Below are 24,415 nucleotides of genomic sequence, written 5' to 3' on the forward strand. Positions count from 1 at the left end.
GAGCCAGGTTCTAACTATGAAGCTTGCTTTTATTAGTTGTCTTTTTTTTTTTTTTTTAAATCTATCAATAAGGAAAAAAATCTCCGTAGAATAAATACTAAAAGGCTGGCCTGAAATCAACATGATAGTTATAAGCACAGGTACTTGGCATAAGCTGTATTAGACAGGATTGGCACAGAAACAAATTCAATTTAAGAAGTATTACAGCCCACACAAGTAAGCCGTGTAAGCCAATGGAGAACAATGAGGAAATTACATTATTAAAAGTTTTTATTTAGGTTTGGTCAGTACAGGTAAGATAATATTGGAGTCACAGAGCAATATGCATAAACAGGATACAACAGTTCTTAAAAACTGAGTAACTATGCACACAATTCATAAACATTCGGTCACCTAAGGAGAAAATGCACAGATGTATGGTGGGAAAAACTGTAATTAACACTGAAACTACTAAAGGACTCCTTCAGCAAGTCCATCTTTTAGTGATAAAACTACTGTACTGGGCAAACTTGGCAGTCATAAACCCACAGATATTATGACAAATCTCAAAGGTGGTGTTAAGTATAACAGTATGAGTAAGAATGCCCTTACACAGCACAGGTTCTAGATATACACAGATTTGTACAGACATCATTTATGTTATACTTTATGGAAAGAATTTCCATTTCAACTTCACATTAACTCATATAAAAATAACTTGAGCTACACAAATGTCCTTTTAGCAACATTCAACGTAATTAACTGTTAAAATTCCCAAAGTGGCAGAGGTATTGAAGCAAAAAGAAATCCACAAAAAGGCAAAAATTGTGACAAGTATGCACTAATTTAATAACAGCTTCTGAACAGTATCCTCTCCCAATTTAAATGACACTGTATAAAAATGCTGCAGAAAAATGTTACAAAACTGAACCCTGCACATTTACATTGGAGTCCAAACCATTCTGGACATGCCGAGAACCCGCAGTTCTGTTACCTTTCATGCTTACTGTTTTCTCCTCTTGAGGATCATGATTGGAGTCTGTGTCATTTGAATGGTGAGTGAGAGAGTTTTCACTGCCAGTGGGAGAGTCTACACTTTCATACCCAGTACTGAGTTGGTTTATGTAGCTACCACCTCCTCTACCAGTTCTATCTTCAGAGTGGTTGGACAGCTTATTACCATTCCCTGGAGAAGCCGGGAAGTCATCTTCTGTGCTGCTACCCTCCCTATAAAATCCAGGCCCAGACGTCCGCTGATGGGAGGAGCTACCATTGCTTGGTCCGTTAGCCAGACGGCTGCAGTCTTTACCCACAGCCTCTCCCTGGTCTGTAGGCTCAGAAGATGGAGTCCTGCTGGTACCTGGGTTGGAGACCTGGGACTGCTGCTGCTGGTACTGCGCCAACTGCTGGCGAGTCTCCTTCAACTGCTGCTGAAGCACTAGAATGGTACTCTGCATACCCTCTACCTCCTCATCAAGCTGGATGATGAAGTCATTCAATTCTAAATAAAGAAAACACATGTGTTGCAAATACTTAATAACCCACATATAGCTCGCACGTCAGACAAGAAAATTTAAATCTTGTAGCAGTATCTTATGCTGAAGTTATTCAACCAACTCTTTCAATCATTAGATATGCACACCATTTTGATACTCTGAAGGAAATGTTAAACTGCCAACTATACTTGTTATATTTATGACTTTGGATATATGAGAAGAAATTCATTTCTGGACAAGATGATATATGGAAAGCAGCTCAATTCCAATAATTACTATTTTGCAAGGAGATTCTAACATATCTACTTTTACTGGAGCACAGGGAATTGCTGAAATACTCTAAGAGTGACCATAAAGCTTATCTGCATTTGATAGTTCTGAATACTCACAAAAATTTACTCAGTAACAAAAAAAAATTTAGTCACATTTCAAGGAAATGTCAGCTCTGACTGCTTTTAATACATTTAATCTCGTGCAGCGTGACAAAGAAAAAGGGTAAACTTTTGTTGAACTTATAACCAACAGAAGTTGTTAATTCCACAAAGTACTTATGTACAAAGAAAAAAAATCCTTTACAACTGGGACTGCATTTTGGCCCAGAAAGAATTTGACCCGAAAGATAAACGTTGCAGCCCAAATTCAACTGCACATTCACATGACTGAGGAAATAACATGCAAACTGCCTATTGCTGTAAAAATCAAAATTAAATGCCCACTACTATGAAAAAAAACACTAGGAAAATGTCAGGATTATCATTGCCATTGTTCATATGAGGTAGAAGCCAGGGCCTAAGAACATCACAGTTCTGCAGCTTACTTTAGTATACTGCACCCGAGCAGAAATCTTTAAAGAATACACGATATATTAGACAAATGCCAAATCATGCCCATGCTATCTTACAGATGCCAGGTGTGAAACAAAGATGCCTGGATTTAATTAATTAGCCTGTCTCAAGATTAAGTGTAATAATCAAATCATCTATTGTGTCATCTGCCAAACTTCGAGTACTTTCATCAAGCATCTCAAAGAACACTGAATCTAGGCTGAACTCTCTGCTGAAGATTTTTAAAGTTTGCATTTCCCCACCACTTAAAATATATAAGAGGCCAGAGATTACAGCTAATTCCAATTTAGGCTTACAATGCTGTAAAATTTGAACTACGAATACAATAACAGAACATTTTAATTAATCTGAGTTACTTAATCAAAAACTGCACTTTTGTTCTTCTTACACATTTTTTCCCCTTCAAGTAATTACAAAATGAGTCATTTAACAAGAAGCTTTCTGTTTTCAGTGCATGCTTACCTTAATATCCCATGTTAAATAGCAAGACCTACAAAGTCTAGTAGTTTCATGTTCAAATCTCGCATTACCGGGAGCTGCAAATCCCACAAGTACTCTAAAGTTTCTCTATTCTAGTTTTTGGTGGCTTTTTTTTTTTTTTTTTTTTTTTTAATTAAGACCACCAATAGAGACTTACAACAGTCACATTTTACTTGATGTTGCCCTTTAATTCTGGCAAAGATTTTACAGTATCCATATCATCAGAAAATTAAGCTAGCAGAAGTGCAAGGCAACTTCCATTTTCTTAATAAAATCCCTTACCATCCTGACTGCTTTTAAGTTCCTCACTATATTTCTTCTGTAAAGCCAACTCTGCCTCAAGCTGTGCAATACGTCCTTGGGACAGCTGCCTTCCAAGCTCTTGATTCTCCTGGATAAGCATTCGACACTTCGCCATTAACTTTTTGCCTGTTTGGCTGCAAAGGAAAGAACCAATCTATCACAAATTGAATACAAAACCTTCTGCAATCTTCCTCAATCACAATTACAGACAAAAAGGAGATACAATTTCTGCATGTCACAATTCACATAACATTATGTCTCAACATAATTGTCATAGCAGAAAATCTCCCTATATTACCACGTGCTGTTCCAGCGTCAGTTGATCTTCTGTCCGTGTCCCATAAAGCGGAAGGCAAGTTTTATTACTGTAAATGTGAACAAGCATTGCTCTTTTTCGATACCAAAATCTGGATTATCAGTCCGCACAATCTTGCATGTGCTAATTCTCAACTGAGTTAAATGATTAAAGATGTGCCTTGCAATTTTAAAGATTAAACACTGCATTAAAAAAAATGTGTAAACTGAACCATTAAATTCTTCCTTTATCATACAAGTAAAACTAAGAACAAGATTGGGGAAAAATATTTTAAAAAAAATGAGCATTATGTTTAAAGCAACATCAGGTTTTTTTTTCTGAGAGGCTAAGACATTCCTCTGAACGTTTAGAAGAGTTGCATGTCTGCTTTTCAACTCAATCTGCAGTTGTACAGTGTAGAGCAGTGTACAGTGTTTCATGTTTCCTATAGTCAGCTTTTGCTAAGCACATGTTACACAATGAAGAGAGAGTAAAATGCAGTTAAAAGTTGGCAGGAAATTAAGGAAGCCTTAACACTCATTCAGAATGACAGGTTCAGATCATAAATGTTTTAGAATATTCAGTTTCTTCGAGAAGTGGGCAGAAAAAGGTACTCTGAACTTTCAAGATATTCTCTGCTAAGTAGGTAACATCACGTCTTTAATCTTCACGAATAGAATGGTACTGTAAAGCATTATAGGAAGTAGTATGCAAATTAATATATAGGCAATATGGCTGACTCTGTAAAAGGGTTCAAGTCCTTCAAAACTGTCTGCCAAAATCAGAATAGTGATCACAATCAGTTCTTTCACAAGACTCAGCAACACAATGAATATCTCTTTCTACAGAAGCATAAGCTCTGTAGCAAAAAATATATAAAAAAATAAAAAATATAAGCCATGAACAGGTTTGTTGTGAATTCAAGGGCAGGATTTGTACTACTTTCCAAGAGCAAGAAGGTCATTTAAGTTTTAAGTGATAAACAAAGAAATTTTGAGGATTAAAAAAAAGAATAGGAAACTTCCACTACTGTGATTCACAGCCATAGTTCTTTCTCTCCTGTAACCAATACAACCAACAAAAAAGAATTTAAAATAGTAATTTTCTTAGCAACTACCTTTTAAACATTCAAGCCTTAAACAATTTTAAACTCTGCAAACTCTGCCTCACTGAACATTTTCCAACTGACTCTCCCAAATCTTTCAGATGGGCTGCTCCAGAAGGAATCTGGCTGCATAAAGTCCTGGAAGCCTGCAACTCTGCTAAAGGCAGCAACCTGTTTTCTTTCTTGATGTGATGTCCAATGTCGGGTCCTTGAAGCTTAAATTGTGTTGAGCTAATACAATCCATGTAACACAAGATGCAAGTTTTCTTAGAGATGTTCATTCAGTGCAAAGAAGGAGGACTGCTTTGGAGATGACCAATGTGATGTACCCCCAAAAGCTTTTAGGCAGATGTGTATTGATTTTTAGGCATTTGCAAATCCTTGTTACTGTATTCATCATTCACTGCAAGTTTAAGGAGTTCACAGTGCTGAAGTCATTACTGTTTTTTCTCTCCACAAAACAATGTCACCTGCAGAATTAGAAGTACCAGGTAGCTGGACATCGGGACAGTACTAAAAATCTCATTAATTCCTTCATGTAATTCCTGCCAAAATGTAAAATATTTATTACCTGTATAGAAATTTGCATAGTTACCTATAATGCTATTTCTTTCCATCAAGTTTTTTCCAGATGTTTTGAGTTAGCGTGGCACCAAGTAGCCTTCCCTTGCAATTCACACAGAAGACAACACATGCAAGAATATCAAATGCAGTAACTATAAAATGTAATTCCTAATAGCTTTAAAATTAAACTTGGCATTGTTTTCACAAATCCACTTGAACATACATGCAACAAAACCTGGAAGAATTAAGTGGTTAAGTTTCAGAAAACTAGTGTTTGTAGTATTAAGCTTCTTGCAATTGATATTACTGATTTTTAATTCAAACGTACATTGTATGCATAATGATGGTTCAAACAGCTTAACAAAGCCATCCCCTCAATTATATGCCCTTCTATTTCTCTCTCTAGGCATTAGTAAGGATTACACTGTGCACTCTTATCTTTGGTTAAGGTCCAGAACTAATACTGCTTAGTGTTGCAATCAACATATTACTTCAAGAACACACAAAGCTGGTGATGTGAATAGAAGCATCAGCTCTTTTAGATACTAGGTCAGATATCGTGAAATAAGTGGTTGTGTACAAGGAAGGGCAATTAAAACCAAGAGGGGGAAGAAGGGCAAAGAACTAAAAATTCTATGAATGGTTTACATGATTAACCATTTCTTTGCCCTTTCAGAAATATTTTTTAAAAAATTATGAGCAGTCATGAAAATAGCTTCAATTCTATAGCAGGAAATAAATCTAAATCTTCTCTACTCCAACTACTGCTTATTTAAGTATGCACATTCACACCACTGTGATTTAAAATTAGATGATGCACATTAAAGCACAACGTAGCTACAGAAGTGACAAAAATTTGATACTTTTGCTTGAAGGAAACTGGTAATAGTTACTCGTGTCTCATTTAAGAGTCTGAGAACTAGAGGAAACCAACCAGCCTGTACTTAACGGCATTTAAATCATTTCTGAACTCCACATAAAACAAGCAATCTACACGGCATGTCTCTATCAACACATAGTAAGCTTTACAAATGCCTTGGCAACACATTAACATTTTATTAATGCAAGTCTTACCTCTGTTTTGATGCTAGATCATTAAAATCTTAGACTCTGCTATAGCAAAATAATCCCAGATGAATCACTGAAAAGTTTTTCTAGATGTTTTTCTTTGCTGTTAAATCATTACTCATGCAAAAAAATAAATCTGCACAAGTACACTAATCTTCAATCCCATATTAATCCATCTAAAGCACAGGTGATACTTTTAAGTTAAAAATATGTAACATTACCTTAGTTAAAAATCATTGAAAGAATACATCACCTTCTGTGACAGCTGAATCTCTTTTTAACTTAAAACTGCATTTACTAGAATCAGACAGTCATAAAGTGTCACCCAATTGATTTAAAAAAATCAAAAACTTACTGTACTAGAGCTCAGTTTGCCAAGATAAAAAATAAATATACAAATGCTGTATCAAATCTGCATTTCACTTTACACACCTCAGATCTGCACTCCCAGCTGTCCCTTGTTGCTTGGGGACAACAGAACAGAGGCATCAATAGAGTAGCAAAGGTTCCTTCACTGATTCCACCACGGAAAATGCATGCATTTAACTTCTTGTGCTTTGTTAATTTTTTTTTTTTTTTTTAAATTCAGAGAACGAGACAATGCAGAAACAACAACCTGTTTGATTCTCGTTCATCCCAGGAGTTTCACAGTACAACAATATAACCAATAGTGTTCCTTGAACTATATATTACAACTATTTCAAGGCACATTTTATATAGAAGTGCAATACAAAAAAAACAGGTGTACAAAGGAATAAAAACACCCCACCAACACTGAAGACAGCTGTCATTGTGTGCCTTCCGCATAGAGCATTTGAGATCAGTTAATATAGAAGATCAAAAAAATCTCACTTCTGCATGAAAACATGCAGTGGAATACTTATCACAACTAGTTTTTCTTATACATGCTAGTTGTGATCAAATATATACTGCTTCCGACAACTTTAAACTTGCAATTGGATTGAATGTACGCTCTTGTACAGTCCTAATTTTGAGGCGTCCACAGCATTACCAACCATCCAGAACAGTTCATTATTTAGCAACATTGACTTAAGGCTCCGTCAGGTGTTACAGAGCCCGAATGCTTAACAGTCAAATGTGTACACTACCACTGACGTGATATCAAATAGCACTCTCGTGGCTATTCAAAAGTGGTTAGCAAGTAAACTCTTTAATGCAAAATTCACCTCATCGAGTTTTGACCCAGCAGTTCAGTGAACAAGCAGGAAGTCCACAGTCTTATTGGAAAACTGACTTAGTGTCTCTAAGTCACTAGGCTCAAGGTTAAGAGCGAAGCATATTCCACTTCTACATTTTACGGGAATTTTGCATGTTCAATTCATGATTTATAATCTCTAGGTTCTTTCCTCCAAACTGTCTGTAGACACAGTGTGCCACAGACTTAAGACTTCTGTTTTTCCCTCTATTTTCTTCAAATAGAACAATTTTGCAAATGTCTACGTGTTCTAGAAAATATTTTTTTTTCGGAGATGGCAATTTCTTCAGAATAGTCCGACGCCGTCAGGCCTCTGAAGCAAAGGGGGAGAAAAAAGCTGAAACACAAGGTTCATCTGGTAAGTTTTACATTAAGCATTACAAGCTGGACAGTATAAGAATGTGGCTTTTGCCTCAAAACGTCTGAGTCTTGGTGTGGAAACGAGTACTTGGCTGTCCCACCATAGCATTCTCGTAGTGGGACTGTCAGGGAAGTCTTGACTGGGGAGTATTTGTTTTGTTTACCTATCAGGCGTAAATTTCCAGGCACTCAGTTCATTTTGGGCTTGTTCCAGTTTGTCTTTAGTCTGTTCCAGTTCACCTTTCATTTTTAGGAAAAACAAGTTGATGGCTGGGTCCACCATTGTTGATCGCAGTTGGGCAACACTAGGCTGCTGGACTTGCTTGAGGTACTGAATCTGATTCTGCACAAAATAAGAAAAGAGATTTATTTATACATAATTCAATACGCTTATGATCACACAGATAGGATTAAAAATAGCCACTCCAAAGACGACATCAAGGAAACTTGCCTTCTTACAACGCTCTAACCTGTTAAGGACAGAATGAAAACAACTTCTGCCCACCTGTGCCCTTATCAGTAAGCATATTCACCCCGTCTCCCAATCCCAATCCTGCCAAGGCCTTCAAAACTACTTTCAAGGTTGATCTTTTTCTTTTGTTTCAAGCTGTTTTCTATACACCAGTTAACATGTGCCTGATCTACTCGAACATTATAGTTCTCCCTTTACTTTTAAAACTGCTTGCATACTTTCAAAGAAAAATATTTATATGAAGAGCTGCCTGCTTAGAATGACTGATTTCCATACAACTTCAATTAAAGTTATTCTAGAACACACGGAGGTTACTGTTGGTAGTATCTTCACGTATCAGCTGAAAGGTTTTTCTAAATACCTACGTGTTTTTGTGAGCATGGTAACTATGCAGCAAGTTGCCATCTTTTTCTTCTTGAAAAAAAAATCATTTAGAGCCACTCAAATCAATTAAATAAGTTTAGACTGATTTGATCCTCTTGCAGTAAGCAAAACCCTAGAAACAGTCTGATATTTACACCTGGAATTCTTATAACAATTTACTTTAAATATAGTGCACTTATTGATCAAAACTTCACTGTACTTATACTGGATTAATATATTTTTTGAAAGTTTCTTAAATCTTCTTCCAGCTAGTAAGTAAAATTATTTTGGCCTGCAAAGAAACCATTCTTAAGTGCAATTTATGATGCTCCTCCTATTACACATTTCTTGGTCACCTAGAGGTACATTTACACACTGACTTTACAGATTGAATGAGAAACATTAATTCAAAGTCAGGGGTTTTGCCTTCTGCTGCACACAGATCTTCCGACCAGGTTGACAGCAGCAGTTAAAATGAACAACAGTACAAGCCATTACCAGCAAATCAAGGGGAAGAGTTAAGCTGCTCCCTACTCTTCGCTTTGCTTACAGCACAGCACAGTCAGTAGCAGTCAGTTTAACCACTTCCATGAAAAGCTTCCATGCAGCAACAGTGAAAAGAAAGTATAAAGATACTGTTCAACTCCTAAAAAATGTGTAGTAGTGACCTCAGAGTCACTTACTGATTTAGGAAGATGTTTAATTTATGTATAAATAGCACTGATATTTGGATTCTTTTTCATATATACGTAATTCTAAAGCCAGTGAAATGGATGAAATACTTCAAACTAACTTCATTTGATACAATCAATGTATATAAATATATATTACTTGAGAAAAAAAATATTTGAAATAAAATTGTTTTTAAAAAGTTTGATTAAATAGATAAATTTCTATGTATTCAGAAACAGAAAGGGAGTCAAAAATACTTTCAAGAAATACGTAGTCAAGAACCCATTCATATACACATTACTTATAAAAAGGAAGCCCAAATTCAGATTATCCTAATATTTCTTGTATAGATTGCACCCTCCCCCCGAGATTTCACCTCACTGAATCTCACTGAATGCTCAAAGCCTTGCTCATTTAACTTACTGTTATCACAGAATCATAGAATGGCCTGGGTTGAAAAAGACCATAATGATCATCCAGTTTCAATTCCCCTGCTATGTCCAGGGTCGCCAACCACCAGACCAGGCTGCCCAGAGCCACATCCAGCCTGGCCTTCAATGCCTTCCAGGGATGGGGCATCCACAACCTCCTTGGGCAACCTGTTCCAGTGCATCACCACCCTCTGTGTGAAAAACTTCCTCCTAATATCTAACCTAAACCTCCCTTGTTTCAGTTTAAAACCTTTCCCCTTTGTCCTATCACTATCCACCCTTGCAAACAGCCGTTCCCCTTCCTGTTCCCCCTCCAATATGCTACCTTCAAGTATTGGAAGGTACCTGAGGTCCCTGTAGAGCCTTCTCTTATCCCAGCTAAAGAAGTCCAGTTCCTTCAACCTTCCTTTATAGGAGAGGTTCTCCAGCCCTCTGATCATTTGAGTGGCCCTATATATACCCACTAACATTTCTGATATTTCCGCTAATGTAAGTATTTCCACAACCTGTCTTTCTGAGACCCAGCACTAGCAGAAAGTGAAACCACTTTCTTAACAGAACTCTGCAGACAGTGAAAAACCTCCAGCTGGCAACATTATCCCCACAATAACATGGTTTGCAATCCATTTCTAGAAAGGCATCGCTGAGAAAAAAAATTTTCTTTGCCTTACCCTAGCTCCTAACCTCTTGTAATGCCTGATTCCCTGGATCACTAGTGTGAAAAACTGCTGTCAGAACTGCAAAGCTCAATATGACCCGGATGATTCTGTCGAATGCGGACTATTTAAAGCACATAATTTGTTTATCTCTAGCTCACGTGACTAGGCCAAGCAGGAAGTTTGCATGGGCTCAAATAGTACCTCAATTGTCATTTCTGAAACAGTAGCACAGGAGAAATCTGCCTGAGCTGACCAACTCATCTATTCCTTCCCCAAACTTAAAAGATTTATTCCTCCAGTTTTCTCTATACCTCCACAATTGTCTTCTCTAGTTATGTAACCCCAGAGTTCTGACTTTTCATCTACCCAGATCTAGCAATTCTTTCCAGATCCATCATAGTTCCAAAACAAGCCCATACCTACTAATCCTGCCTACTTCCTTATTCCATTTACCTCCCCGCTTTGCCAATCCAAGTCTCCCATTTTTGCCCCCTCCAAACACTCCCTAGCATGCCTCTCTTCCTTTCTGTATTCTTGAGCAAGAGGTGGAAAGGTTTGCCTGTATTTATGTCCAAAAGCTCAATTACAGGCTAGGGCTGAATGCACAGAAGTAGTCACGTCCACTCAAACACCTAAAAATACCTCTTGACTGTTCACATTCCTGAAGCACTGATAATACCTCTGAGAAGTCTGTAAGGTGAACAAATAGGGAAGAATTTTCACAGACAGAATCAATAACTACAGTATAATCTTCTTGTTTGCTCAAACTCAAGGCAAGAAAATGCTGAAGTATTCCACTAAGCTACATGCATTTTAGTTTGGGTGGGCATTTTTTTTTTTTTTTTTCCAGTTAAGACTGCTTCTCACATTCTAGAGAACAGCTGAAGCCTCTCAGCAAGGCTGCCCAAAGACATCCACAAAGAACAGACACTCTGACATGAAGTACTTAAACAGAAATCAAGTGCTTGACAAGAAGCACAAGCCATCTGAGTAAGCATGAATATAAACACTTTGTGTACGGAAGAAGCAGAAAGGAGGGAATGTGATAATGAAGAAAAAAATAACAAATTTGTAATCTAAATCAGAAGAAAATTAATAATTACTTTCACAGTACTACAAATCCATCCACATCTACAAGTTTACGTTCATTACTGCTCTTTGTTTCACAAAAAGCTGTTGAGTAGCAAGCACTTCCTAATGCCTGTCTACTCCAGCAGCTACGCAGTATCTTAGGAGGGGATTAAAGCGCTTCCCTAAAGTAACAATCACCATCTCTGCTAAAAGTAAAGCTCTATGTAGGGACAGCAGTCAATACCTAACCTGTCCTTTCCTACCTAATATTAGCAGCCTTTTTTTTTTTAAGGGGTGGGAGTTGGGTAAAAAAGAGTGGCTGTGAACGATGGGATATTTGAAATATCAAATCCATAAACCACAAAGCAGTCCTTTAAGCAGTCAATCTGAACTACACCAAGTAGGTTTGCAACATCAGACTCTGTAAGCTCCTACCTCAAAAGAAATCCATATACTCTGCAACCGGACAGGGAACAGAGCACAACAGAGAAAGGAAGTATGCACTCAACTACCATCACGCTCCTTTAATACCACAATCATAATTATTATCAACAGTGATTGCTTCTCTGACACACGTGCCTGCAAAGCTTCGCAAACACTGGTGACTTTTATAAGCTGATGAGATTTTGCTGTGTTTTGTCACTAATGAAAAAAGGGTAAAAATTAAAAAGAGAACCAAGACAGAGTCTATCACATCCTATTTAAAACAGGACCAGTGAATTTTAAGTAGCAAAGTGTTTACACCTTGGTAATCAGCAAAATCACTTACATCTGTAAACTATTACTTTTGAATACGGTACAGTACAGTATTTTAAATTTTCTCCATTTAAATTTGCAAGACTCAAATGTGCTAAGTTTGTGCAAATAAAGGCTGTCCCACCAAATACGTTAAGAATAATATGGTCACTAGGTATTATACAGCAAATAATTACCTGCAATTTTTAAGAAACCTGGCAACACAGACACTGAAGATGTGATAGAAAAGGTTTACATACAAATAATTCAGTGCCACAGGAATATTTTGCATATATATGAAACTTAAGACAGTTAACCGCTACAAATTAAGGACGTTACTTTATGGATATGTTACTTGACACATTCATTTATGATACGGTGACTAGTTTTTGTCCATCTATTAAATGAGTTAGCAACTTATAGCTTAGCTTTACAGCTCACATTTAACAATTTATTTTGCTACTGTCACTTTACAGGGAAAACAACATCTGATAATACAAGCCAAGAAATCTTCCAATGCTTCTTTGAACTATATGCATGTTCACCTCAGGCTATATTAGGAGGAACACTGCCAGCAGGTTGAAGGAGGCCATTCTTTCTCTCTACTCAGCACTGGTGAGACAATTGGAGCACTGTCAGTTCTGGGCTTCCCAGTAAGAGACATTGGGCATACTAGGGTGAAGCCAATGAAGGGTTATATATAAAGGACAAAACGAAGAGCTCGAAGCATCTGACACACAAGCAGAGGCTGAGAGCTGGGACTGTTCAGCCTGGAGGAAAAAAAAGGGCTGAGGGGGGATCTTACCAATGTGCATAAATACCTGGTGGGGGGAGTAAAGAAGGCGAAGCCAGGCTCTTCTCATTGATGCCCACTGAAAGGACAGAAGGCAATGGGCACAAAATGAAATACAAGAAATTCCATTTAAACTATAAGAAAATGCTTTGCACAGGGTGTCCAGAAAGATTGTAGAGTCTCCGTTCCAGAAGGTACTGAAAATCTGACTTAGCTCTTAGTAACCTGCTCCAGCTGACCCTCCTCTAAGTAGGTAGATCGGACTAGACAATATCCACAAGAGCCCTTCAATTCCATTGATATATTTATTAACCACTGCAAAATAATTTTTACTCTGTTGTTTTCCATACAAATACTCAGTACAGACTAATGTCTGTCATCTTACAGTTTTAGGATAGTAAAGCATACAGGGCTAAATCTTACACTAATTGCAATACCTGACAGCTCAGGACTCCTACAGGAAAAAAGAAAGGAAGGATAAAAGAAGGAAAAAACAAGAAGTGACAAAACTAGTTACTGGTTTTTCAGAGAGCTTATATTCTGCCTAAAAGAAGCTCTCAGTATGTTACAAAAACTACCATTAAGAAGCTTTTTACAATCCTCCCTCAGGAACCACCAGTTAAAGAAGCAGATGCAAATGAAGTTAAGATAATCCAAAACCATGAGAAGTCCCAAACTGGCAAAAGGTTGTTTCAAGAAGCCAAAACAAAACACAGAAGACCAACAGAAATACAGGAGAGAGAAAATAGAACAACAGCAACAACAAAGGCATCAGTACAAAGAACATTAGAAATCCAAGAAGCAGATCTGATACATTTCAAAAGCACTCTCTAACCAGCCAAATGGATGCAGAAGACAGTTATCTGAATAAAACATAAACATCAGCATGAAAAATTCTAAATAAAATACAATATGCTGAATCTTATCCTCAGGTTTCAATTTCTTCCTGCATTCAAAGAGTCATAAGTAACATTTATGGTCAATATGTACAGTGAGCATTGCAATGCTCTTCCAAGCAGAACTGCTGCTGAAAATCAATCAAAATAACCAATCTTTAAAAAAACAAAAACAACACAAAACACTTTACAGAATGTTAGTTACTAACTTAGTGAAAGCTTAAGTACCCTGCCTTTTTTTAATTACAGAAACTATAATGCTACAGATACATGAAACACATAGCATAAGTACTCTCCATTAACTCCTGGACCAGCCTAAAACACCTATTTCTAAATACTTACAGTACACTCTTGCATCTCCTGTTCTTTAGTTGCCAGCCTCATGACCAGAATATTTTCTCTTCGGGCAGATTCTTGCTGTTGCTGTTTCAGTTTCTCTTCAGATTCTCTCAATCCCGTCACATCATTAGCTGATAAAATTAATACAACAAAAAGCACAGGTTTTAAAGCATCCTTTCCCAAACACTTTTTCAAGACAGCTTGAAGAAAAAAAAAAAAAAAAAAAAAAAAAAGCTGACAGTCAAATTCATTGGCAGCAAAAGAGTTAAATTAACCACAACTATAAGCATGAGTAACAAAGAGCTGAAAGTATCATTAAGTGCTTGAAAAAGCTTGACAAGTTCTATTTTAAATACAGCTATCCTTCCTTACTACTAGATTTGGAAGTGTTCCCATGCTTTATACAGGAATAAAATTTTGATTAATTAAACAATTGCTCCATCCTTCACCACTATTGCTTGCACTGTGAAACTGGGGAAGCTGAAACTCTCCTGACATTTGTAACAAATTCCACGTCTTAAGTGGTGTCACGTGTGATCAGTTCTCAAAGTGATTTCGACACTTTAAGTGTGACAGTAAGTCAGTGGAGAACCTCAGACATGACAGATCAGACACAAGGATGTCTTCTGATCCATGAAGATTCATAAAAATTAATATACAAAATATGGAAGAAAGCCACAGTTCCAAGTTATCCAAAAACTGGAACACTTGCAAGCAGCCTGATACAAACAGAATACATTTACCCTGCTACCTTCAAATACATTATGATTGAAAGCTCGAATAATTAAGGTTGGGGGTTTTTTTTAATGTTTTTCTTTTTTTTTTTTGTACACAAGTACTAGACCTGCTTTAAGTATAAACATCACAACTTGCTTCAGAACTATTATTTCTAATTTGCTGTTGTTGCATATGTGGCAATAGATGAGACGTAACAACATAGTTAAGAGGGAACATCCATGGACTGACAAGAAATCCCTTCAGAATTAGTGCTTCCAAGATTTTGGGTATTGAGGCTGACAAGGTGAACAGAAAACTTAGGAAGAGTCCCAAGCTGCTCACATAACTTTTCACAACTGACTTCAGACTTGGTAAATCAGGCACTTCCCAAATGCATTTAGACCTTCTCAATTGAGAGTAAGATGAAATTATCCAATAGTCTCACTTTCAAAAGACTGAAGTACAGCCCAAAGTTTAAAGATTACATAAAATCGACATTCAAATTGTTAATTCAAATTACCCAGTCAGATAAAGAATCAGCTGGATATTCATTTTAGATCTTTAGGAACTGTTCTCCCTCCCATGTGATTTACAATTGTGTAAGATTACAGAAAGAACAAACATTTACAGTATTTTGATAGAGGAAAACTTTCCACCACGGCAAGAATTCTGAAAATAGAGGTAATTGTGGGGTTGTGTTTTTGCCTAACAGTTCATGTACTGATGGTCCCACAAATGCAAAAACAGAATTTTGAGAAGTCATTTCAGATTGGCAAAGAAAAAGAAGTTGCTTGAAAAACTGGGAAAGTCTGAAAACTCCTACTGGGAAAAACAAGGTCTTTGCTTAGAAAAAAATAATAATATGACATTGCACTTATGATGAATATTTATTATTTTTAACATTAACATGACATTGTTTGACCACTCTGCTTTACACAGACATTTAAAACATTGAGGCAACTCACACAATTTTGAAACTTTGCTAACTTACAATTAAGGTCTGTGTACTTGCCCTCCAAAGCTTGCACGTACGCTTCATACTGTTTCCACCTATTGCAGAAAAAAATATTTATTTATTAAAATCAAAGCATCTAATTCCTGAACTTTTAGCTTATATGTTTACTATAAAAATCAGAAAACATCAAGAGATAATCACGCAATAAAAGACAGTTCTTTGTTTTCACTCAGAATTTACCTCTTAAAAACTACTTCTAACATTTTTGACAAACACTGGAATCAAATCAGACTTATTACTTAGTTATCTGTGCTAAGTACCCAAGAAGCCTCTCACTGTCAAAGCGGAATCATGCAAACAGAACTCTGTAACAGAAGTTGTAACACAAGGATAATACACGTCTGTTAGCAAGTGAACAGCAGAGCAAGTAGAATGATCTATCAGTGGTACACTACAGCCTGCAGTCCAGGTTAAGCAGTTATTACAGCTCATTTAAAGCAAGACCATACTGGTCATATTTACTGAACAGCCAACCAATTAAATAACTCTTTAAAGTTATGCTGTTAATGTGATGCATCCAGATTCAGAAAACTTCACACTGAGAAACAGCACTGCATTTGATACAAATCATCAATAGCAAATAAAGTCTACAGTAAAGTTTACCATGACTCATCAACACGCATGGTGCATTGCTGCTTTTTGTTGTTGTTGCTTTTGTTTTGGTCCTTTCTGTTTGGCTGTTGCCATTGGGTTTGTTTAGGTTGCAGTTTTTTGTTTGTTTAATTTAGGGGGGGAAGCACAGGAGTACTACTGACTGCACGTCTTTTTCATACCATTACCATTCCACAAGGTTAAATAAGCTCACCTAACAAACATTACCACTAGAGAAATGGACAGTTTCTCTTCCCTCCCTCCCAATTTGCCCTTTTCCTCCCCTCCATTTTATGCCAGACCCATCATAACTACTTCCCAACCTACAACATTCTTACCTCTAAAATATAAGATCTGAATGGTTTCATAAACAAGCAGTCTAGAAATGGCCTGTGAAGCACCTGATCTATATCAGCATGTGAGATCACATCACTGAGCAACACAAAAGCATGCAGAAGATTCCTTCTAGCAGTAAATATATATATGTATCTTTAGGTGAATCAGCAATGAGCACATTTAAGATCTGCAGGAGAGTAGCAGCACTCCCACCAAACCCTTAAACTTATTGTTTTAGCTGCTTTTAAAAAAACACCTCTGGTTAGAAACAAAGGTTTCATAGTTTGACCACTGGAAGTACAGCATTCAGTCAGAATGACAGCCCTCAAAAAGGGAAACTGAAATAGTCTACTAAACAGCAAACACAGAAAGAACCTGTACTTTGCATGAATTGATTACATGAAAGAATAAAAAAGCAAGTCATTAAATGCAGCATTACTTGGCAGTGTTCTCTCACAGCCTGAAAACAACAGCTCTGTCAAAACTGAGATCTGTTGATCAGTAACAGGAGCTATACAAAGCAAGCAAAACAAACCCCTGAAACACAAGATAGGCAGATGTAACAGACTACCATCAGAAAGAAAACACACAGCCTGTGGTCACCACACAAGTCAGAGCTACCATCTCTAGATCACCTCTCAGTAAGTCCTAGCATTTAAGCAAGAACTCAATTCCTGGAAAAGAACAGAGGCTGTATTAGAACATGTCATGGACTTTCCAAGTCGCGTGACTCCCAGCTCCTCCAGAAAAATGACCTTCAAGACAAAATGACCTATGCTCTGTCAAAACAGACAAAACCTGGCAAATATTGCAGCAGTTCCTCTGAAAGTATGTTTAAGAAACTGTACAGAATAAACCTGTGATCACCACACTGACAGAGAAAACTCCGGCAATCAAGTTCAAAAATCAGAGGCTTTCTACTAAAGCAGCTTCAGTGTTGTACATGAACACGGTCTCAGTAATTCTGGTACAACTACAGATCTCAAACTCTGTTCCAGGGATGAAACTTTTACCTCCCTTTGGGCAAACCAAAAAGCTAGCAATTACAAAGGCAAAAATCCAAAGCAGGTTCATTTCATACAATCAGACCTTTTTTAAACCATTAAAACAACCTACTAAGCTAATAGCATCCAAACAGAAAATGAAATAACAGAAGTTTAAAATTATCTGCATGAAACAAGCAGTTCATTGGCCCACCCTTTTCTTTTCAACTCAATTTGCAGTTGCAGCTCTTTAACTACAAAAATACCTGACACGTCGCAGTAATTATCAAGATTTTTTCCTAAAGTCAAAACATTTACAGACCGTATCAACAAAACATTTCGAGAACATTTCTGAAGCCAACCCGAAGGAAGAAACAGCACTGAGCCTAAGCCATTCCAAAACTGACTGGCTGTGTGACACACTGAGTAGAAGTCAGTAAAGGCACTGTATTTCACCCACCACTTGAGTGAATATAGGCACTTCAGCATACTGACCACTAAGCTAAACAGCCCAGGGAATTCAGATAAGTTTTTTTAAAGCTACGATCTACAGAGCGCTTTGCTATCATGTTCCTGGCTCTTCCTTGTTCACAGACTGACAGGAACTATCCTACTGCAGAGGAGAAGAAGATAAACAGGTGATACCACAGCTGCAACAAGACAAGGAAATGCCCCACAGGCCAGACAAATCCTGTTGCTCCTGCTCACTTTCAGTCAGTGGGAGCAACAGCAAATCTCAATTACAAGCTTTGTGGAAAATATTAGTGAAGTTTCAACACAACACAGAGGAAGTGACAGAAAGCATTAGTATTTTCCACACATGCAGTTTAGCAGCTCAACTCGCACAGAGATAACGCATCAGCTATAAGAACAAACCACAGATGACACACCATTATTTTAAAAGCATATGCCCCATTGCAGCGTGGGGGAAAAAACCCACAAACACTCTCCATCTTATTTTAAGATGATGTGGTAGGGGTCAGCACATTTTTCTATGCCTGAAAGCAGTGGAGATGCCTTTAATTAAAATGATACTTGCATAATGGCATAACATTTTATTCCAACCTACAAATGAAGTTAGCAGTAAGTGCAGTAATTGCCAGCTTCATATGAAGCCATGAACAAAAATCAAGATTAGTGTAAATCCTTTACATACATAGATGAAATTTGGAAGAGTGTTTGCAGAACTGCTGAATGCAAACAAAATGGACATGGCCAGGATGGCATTAAATAAGGACAGTTACTCTCCTTAAAGCAACAAGGCCTTTCTGAGTACAGAAGTTGTTTCATTCACATTAAGAGGAAGACAATAACAACACAGCTGTCATCAGTCCATTGCCTTCTGTCTCTTCACCAACTCAGTTTATTTGCTGACACACTTCAGCTCCTTGGGCAGATTCCACCGTATTCTCCTTTTAATAAACAGGTATCAACTTCTAAGGCAGAAAGCAATCAAGAACATCCCCAGAGATATTCTTGAGTATGAAAATTTCTGTTAGAGATTCCCAAGAACTAAACCACCCAAAAGCAGCATTTTTCTGTGTAAACACCTTCCTCTTCACTCCAAAAGAATAGATACTGAGGAGATGAAGCCAGAGACCAGTTTGAAACATACGAAGGATGATGCTGATCCCCAATGGAATAAATGTCACTCCAGTAGTGGCTAGCAGAAGTAGTACCAGCTGCGTTGGACCTGTGTTCTTACATTCCTACACAATTTAGCCCTTTAAACTCATCTGTGAAATGCTAACATTTAACCACCTCAGGAGACTGTAATAATGCAAATAACTTAGAATGCACAAAAAGTCAAGAGCTAAAGCTTTTCAAAATGCACAAACTACTCTACCAGATAAATGAATGACCCACAGATTCATTTAGTCCCTTGTTTATCAATCAGAAAATTCAGATACACAGGCTCTGTATACCTGTGCCTTGGTCTGTTTCTTTAATCAAGTGGTCTATGTGACAGAATCATTGATGTGTTTTCCATGGCAACCCTTAATTTTCTGTATGGTGAAAAACATAACTGGGCTCTTCTGTATGCAAGTTTTGAGTGCTAATCAGTAAAATTTGACATTTTACTGTTAATACCTGAATGTGCTGAGAAGACAACTGTGTGGACTAGGAGAGTCCTGCAGCAGTTACTTTTTGTGATGTTTAAAAATAACTTGCTATCTAGCAAGGAATGTATGCAACCTTGACTTCTAAAGCTGCAAGTGAAGAAAAAACAACTCCTACTTATGGATTAGAAAACACTTTCCAGGACTTTGAGGGGAAACACTTTTTCCTGAAGGACACAAACTACATATAAAAATATTTCAAGTATGAAAGCATTAAAAAAAGATGCACTGTGAAAATGCTATCGGTTTTCAGAACAAGAGTGCTGAAAACCAAGAGAAGGGTACATTACATCTTCTGTAAAGAATTCAATAAAGTGTTGCCATAGGAAAAGAACAAAACTGATGCTTTACCTTAGGATAAGTTCATCTCTAGGCAAAACTTTAAAATCTGCTTCACTAAGACGAACCTGTGGAGCAAAAGGAGAAGCACAACTTACCAAGTTATCATGACTATCTGGGGTGGGGGGAGCAGGGGGACCACAAATATTTTTAAACATACCTTCTTCGGGAGAGGTTCTTCATTCGTCATTGTGAACTCTGAAGGGGGGAAAAGGAGCGTTAGTTTAGTTACTATTGCGTATGAAACAGTCATCAGACACCTGTACTTCTACTCTTCATTTCTCTATTTCTGATACTAAATTACTGACATGTTGGCTCCGTACAACATATAGCCAGATTACAACCATGACAAGTTTACTGTTGTCATCGAGATAAAAAGTCAGTGGACTACTTCCCAGAAGTGAGCCAAAGCTTTCTTTAGAATCTAAAAACACTACTAGTAATACTTTTCAACTTCACTAAGAACAAAACATCAGACTTTATCAATTTATATAAATGTAGGCAAAGTGACATTTCTTGTATGTCCAAAACTATTTAATGCAATGTTTCCCAAGGAAGGGGATAACATCAACTACAAAAGCAATTAATACTACTACTTCAGCACCATTTTAGAATAAAGCAACTGATTTGGGAACATTATCTGTAAAGTTTGGGTTACATTATGTGCTTTCAACTCTTACACTACCTTTAAGATAGTGATAAATAAATATTAAGCAGTTACTTAGCCCTCAGTTATTTTTAGGGAAGGTAGCATGTCAGTTAATGGCTGGTGTACACTATCAAATTTAATTTGTCTTGTGTGTTTGTACCACAATTGGATTGTATTTGTGCTAAGTTAAATATTCACACTTCCTTGAGTTACTGGACACGCTTCCTCACCTGCACACAGAATTTTTTTTAACAAGTAATAACATTAAAAACCAAGCCCACAAAAACTCTTAAATGTACAGCATTAAAGCATATTTAACAAGGAAGTTGAACTTCTTTAAAGGCATGCATGTTTGCAATGTGCCTTCCAATAGAAAGCTGCAAACAGCATTGAGATTGCACAGGTTTGTAAAGCTGCTGCTACTCATATATACTAGAAAAAGTACGCGGCCAATTCCTTGGTCACGAGCACAACTTCATGAAAACAATGCACTTCAATTCAAAAAACTGTTCTCAAAAAGACTCGCACAAAGCATATTCACAAAGGCACCCAGTGAACTAATTTAACTTCCACAAATCCAAGAGCCCCATTACCATCAATAACACAAGACATGCCACATGAAGCACAATCACTTCACCTTACACAAACCTACAAACCACTGATAAATATACAGAACTCCCTTCAAATAAAGTTTAAAAAAAAAAAAAAAACTGTCTTAAGACAGCAAGCAGAGCACACAGAAGAAACAGATTCTAAGCCCTTCATAAAATAGAAACTGACATCAGAATCCATGGGAATGGCTCTAAAAACATGCAGAAGAAGAATCTCACTGATGAATGGCAGTTTCCTGTTCCTAGCCTTCATGACAGACATTGAAGTGCTTCCCCAAGATAGAAAGGCCTCTCCTCCCCACTCCCCAGTGCTTTAACTTCTGGCACAGCTCCTGCTTCACTTAACGCGTACCTTGAATATATTCAAGAGGCTAAATATGAACTCAATGGTGCTCAACTCACTCATTCAATCCAATACAGAATAACTTAGAATTAGAAGAAGAATGCTAGTGACCCCTGTATTTAAGTCGCCTATTACTTCAATTACAATTTTACTAAAAATGTTTAGGAATCTTTCACTGCTTCTATATTTGGAAGTACCAGCCTTGAAAACATGAGCACCATTCAAGTGCATCCTTTACAGAAAGGGTTGTCAAGCACTGGAATAGGCTCTCCAGGGAGGTGGATGAGTTGCCATCCCTGGATGTGTTTAAAAACTATTTGAATGTGGTTCTCAAGGACATGATTTAACAGAAGATTGCTAGGCAGTATGGTTAGGTCATGGTTGGACTTGATGATCTCTAAGGCCTTTCCCACCTGAGCGATTCTGTGATTCTGAGCCCTTGCCAGAGAGAAGCACCATTTCCTTTGTTCAAGAAAGCTACAACTACAACTAGCACCAATTAAATCATGCGCAGACGATGCAATTATTTAATTGCATGTTCCTCCAAAAAGTAACAGAAGCATGCAAATGCCAAAAAAAAAGCTGAGTTTGCCCAAATACTTGGCTCATGAATGCTCAGGAGCATGTAACTTACAAACACTTGAGTGCTGCAACAAGTGTGGAGAAAATGTAAGTTTGATGTTCTGTCTAAGCCTGGGCTACCTTGCATGTCCAGGGTAAGCACAAGATCCCAATACTCAGCTCTCTACATCAGCAGCACACCTCTACTCCAATATTCACAACAAAACTATCTCTTGCCACCTATTGAAGATCCTTCAGCAACATTGAGGAAGCCGGATGTTACAGGCCACTGCATTACAGAACGTAGTTTTACTATCACATGTTATCATTTGCAGTGATAGATATAAAAACACCACCACAAAAAAGTTTACTAACAGCATTCAACAAGTTATCTCGGAAAACGTAGGCTGACTACATATACAGATAGGTAACAGTGCTCTTCCTGTATGTGTGAATTTCAACCCCCAATTCCCATGTAAACTTGGGGATCTAAAGTGACTCGAAAAAGAGATCAGGAATTTATTTTTGGCATGGACTGAACCTGTACCGTCAGTCCCAGTGTTTTCCAGAAGCACTATGAGCATCAGGCTGATCATAACACTCAGTTGTCACAGCGATTTATCTTATCTTTCTTAGACATACATTCATGCACTACTGTCAGTAACACGACAGCTGAAACTTTCACTCTAAACTCAACTCAGTGGCTTTCCAAGTGCTGCGCAGTAAGGCACTCTTCATCGCTCACCTGCCCTCTGAAAAAGAGCTGATCTCTGCCACACAGTTCTGAAATGTTTTTCAAGAACACAGTAAGTGTAATTTTCTATAATGAAAAAAACCAATGAAAACAACGTTTCCATATAACCTTCTTTTAAAGTTCATTTACATGATGAACAGCTTAACCACAGTATCCCAGCTAAGCACTTCCACAATTGTTTGGGCAATGTCAGCTGTCACATCTCATTCTCTCTGCATCTTCTCAATATAAAGTTACGCCCTGTATTTAATGAGAACATGGCCACTGACAGAGGCTTTATAAGATTTCATCAGGGTTGTTACAGCAGTTTAAACACAAGAAGCCCAAAATGGAGAAAGCACACCTTGTTTTTGGAAACCCTGGTAGCCCGCACAGCTTTTACTGAAAACTTTTATCAGTTGAGGATTTAGACAGGAAAAAGAAGTCAAAAAGCTAAGTAGTTAAGCATCAGATGCGAGCAAGCTGCTGCTTTCCTAATTATACTTCAAGTAACTGCCAGTTACTTTAATGATATGTAAATGAATGCTGTGGGGAAACCCCTGCGAAGCTTCTGGGCTTCCGCGAGAAGGGGGGTGGGGAAAAAAGCATACCCCCTACACAACCCCACACACACGCACTTACGTACGCTTCACGCTCCGCCGCGGGATGATTTCACACCGCCTCGGCGCCCGCCCCCCCCCTCCCCACGGCCAAGCCCCGCCTCCTGCGCGGAGCCCGGCGGCCCAGGCCCGCCGCAGCCGCAGACCCCGCTGAGGCCCTGCCCGCCCCCTCCCGCCTTCCCCGAGGCGGACGGCGCCGGGGCGCGGCGCGGCCGAGGGCGGGGTAGGAAGCTCCCCGCGGGGCGCCGGCCCTCGCACAAAATGGCTCTGCGCGCTTCCGCTCCCCTCCCGCCCGGGATGAGGGGCGGACCGCCGGGTGCCCGCCGTTTGCCGGACCCCGCCGCCGGACGCGGCGAGCGGCCCTCGCTCGTCCACTTACCTCCCGCCGGCGGTGCGGAGGCCCGCTCTCTCGGCAGCGCGCTCGATTGCCTGGGCCGCACCCGTCACATGGAGGGCCGAACGCCGCCGCCCGCGCCGCGCGCCGCCGCCCGCGCCCGCCGCCGTGCCCTGCCGCTCCGCAGCCGGGGTCGCCGCCGCGTCCCCCCCAGCCGCCGCGTCCCCGCGCGCCGCTCCCGCCCGCTCTTTATTTGCGGATTCTCTGCGCTACAAAATGGCGCCCAAGGAGGAAATGAGCGTCCGGCCGCCCCGCCCACCG

At 38.6% G+C, this 24,415-nt stretch overlaps 1 protein-coding gene across 2 annotated transcripts; it reads right to left on the minus strand.

Moving 5' to 3' along the window:
- Positions 1-252: 252 nt before the first annotated feature.
- On the minus strand, positions 253-24,233 carry LOC125688761 (WT1 associated protein). 2 transcript variants are annotated; one of them, XM_048935162.1, is made up of 9 exons: positions 24,140-24,233; positions 20,404-20,441; positions 20,256-20,311; positions 15,851-15,909; positions 14,146-14,273; positions 12,936-12,986; positions 7,876-8,054; positions 3,083-3,237; positions 253-1,480 (listed from the first exon to the last, which is right to left on the minus strand). In XM_048935162.1, the coding sequence occupies exons 2-9, from the start codon at positions 20,431-20,433 to the stop codon at positions 897-899; spliced, it is 1,242 nt and encodes a 413-aa protein (XP_048791119.1). In that variant the 5' UTR covers positions 20,434-20,441; positions 24,140-24,233; the 3' UTR covers positions 253-896. The 2 variants fall into 2 exon arrangements, with proteins under 2 accessions (XP_048791119.1, XP_048791120.1); XM_048935163.1 differs by lacking the exon at positions 12,936-12,986.
- Between the last annotated feature and the right edge of the window lie 182 nt (positions 24,234-24,415).

The sequence above is a fragment of the Lagopus muta genome, chromosome 2, assembly GCF_023343835.1.
Source record: "Lagopus muta isolate bLagMut1 chromosome 2, bLagMut1 primary, whole genome shotgun sequence".
Classification (NCBI taxonomy): Eukaryota; Metazoa; Chordata; class Aves; order Galliformes; family Phasianidae; genus Lagopus; species Lagopus muta.

What these genes read in the sequence shown, in the direction of transcription:
- LOC125688761 (XM_048935162.1), bottom strand. Translation starts at nt 20,433, where the DNA reads ATGACGAATGAAGAACCTCTCCCGAAGAAG. An exon ending in AGAGATGAACTTATCCTAAG is followed by an intron (nt 15,910 to 20,255) that starts GTAAAGCATCAG and finishes TTTCTGCAATAG; the next exon opens with GTGGAAACAGTATGAAGCGT. An exon ending in TGGAAATTTACGCCTGATAG is followed by an intron (nt 3,238 to 7,875) that starts GTAAACAAAACA and finishes TTTCCTTTGCAG; the next exon opens with CCAAACAGGCAAAAAGTTAA.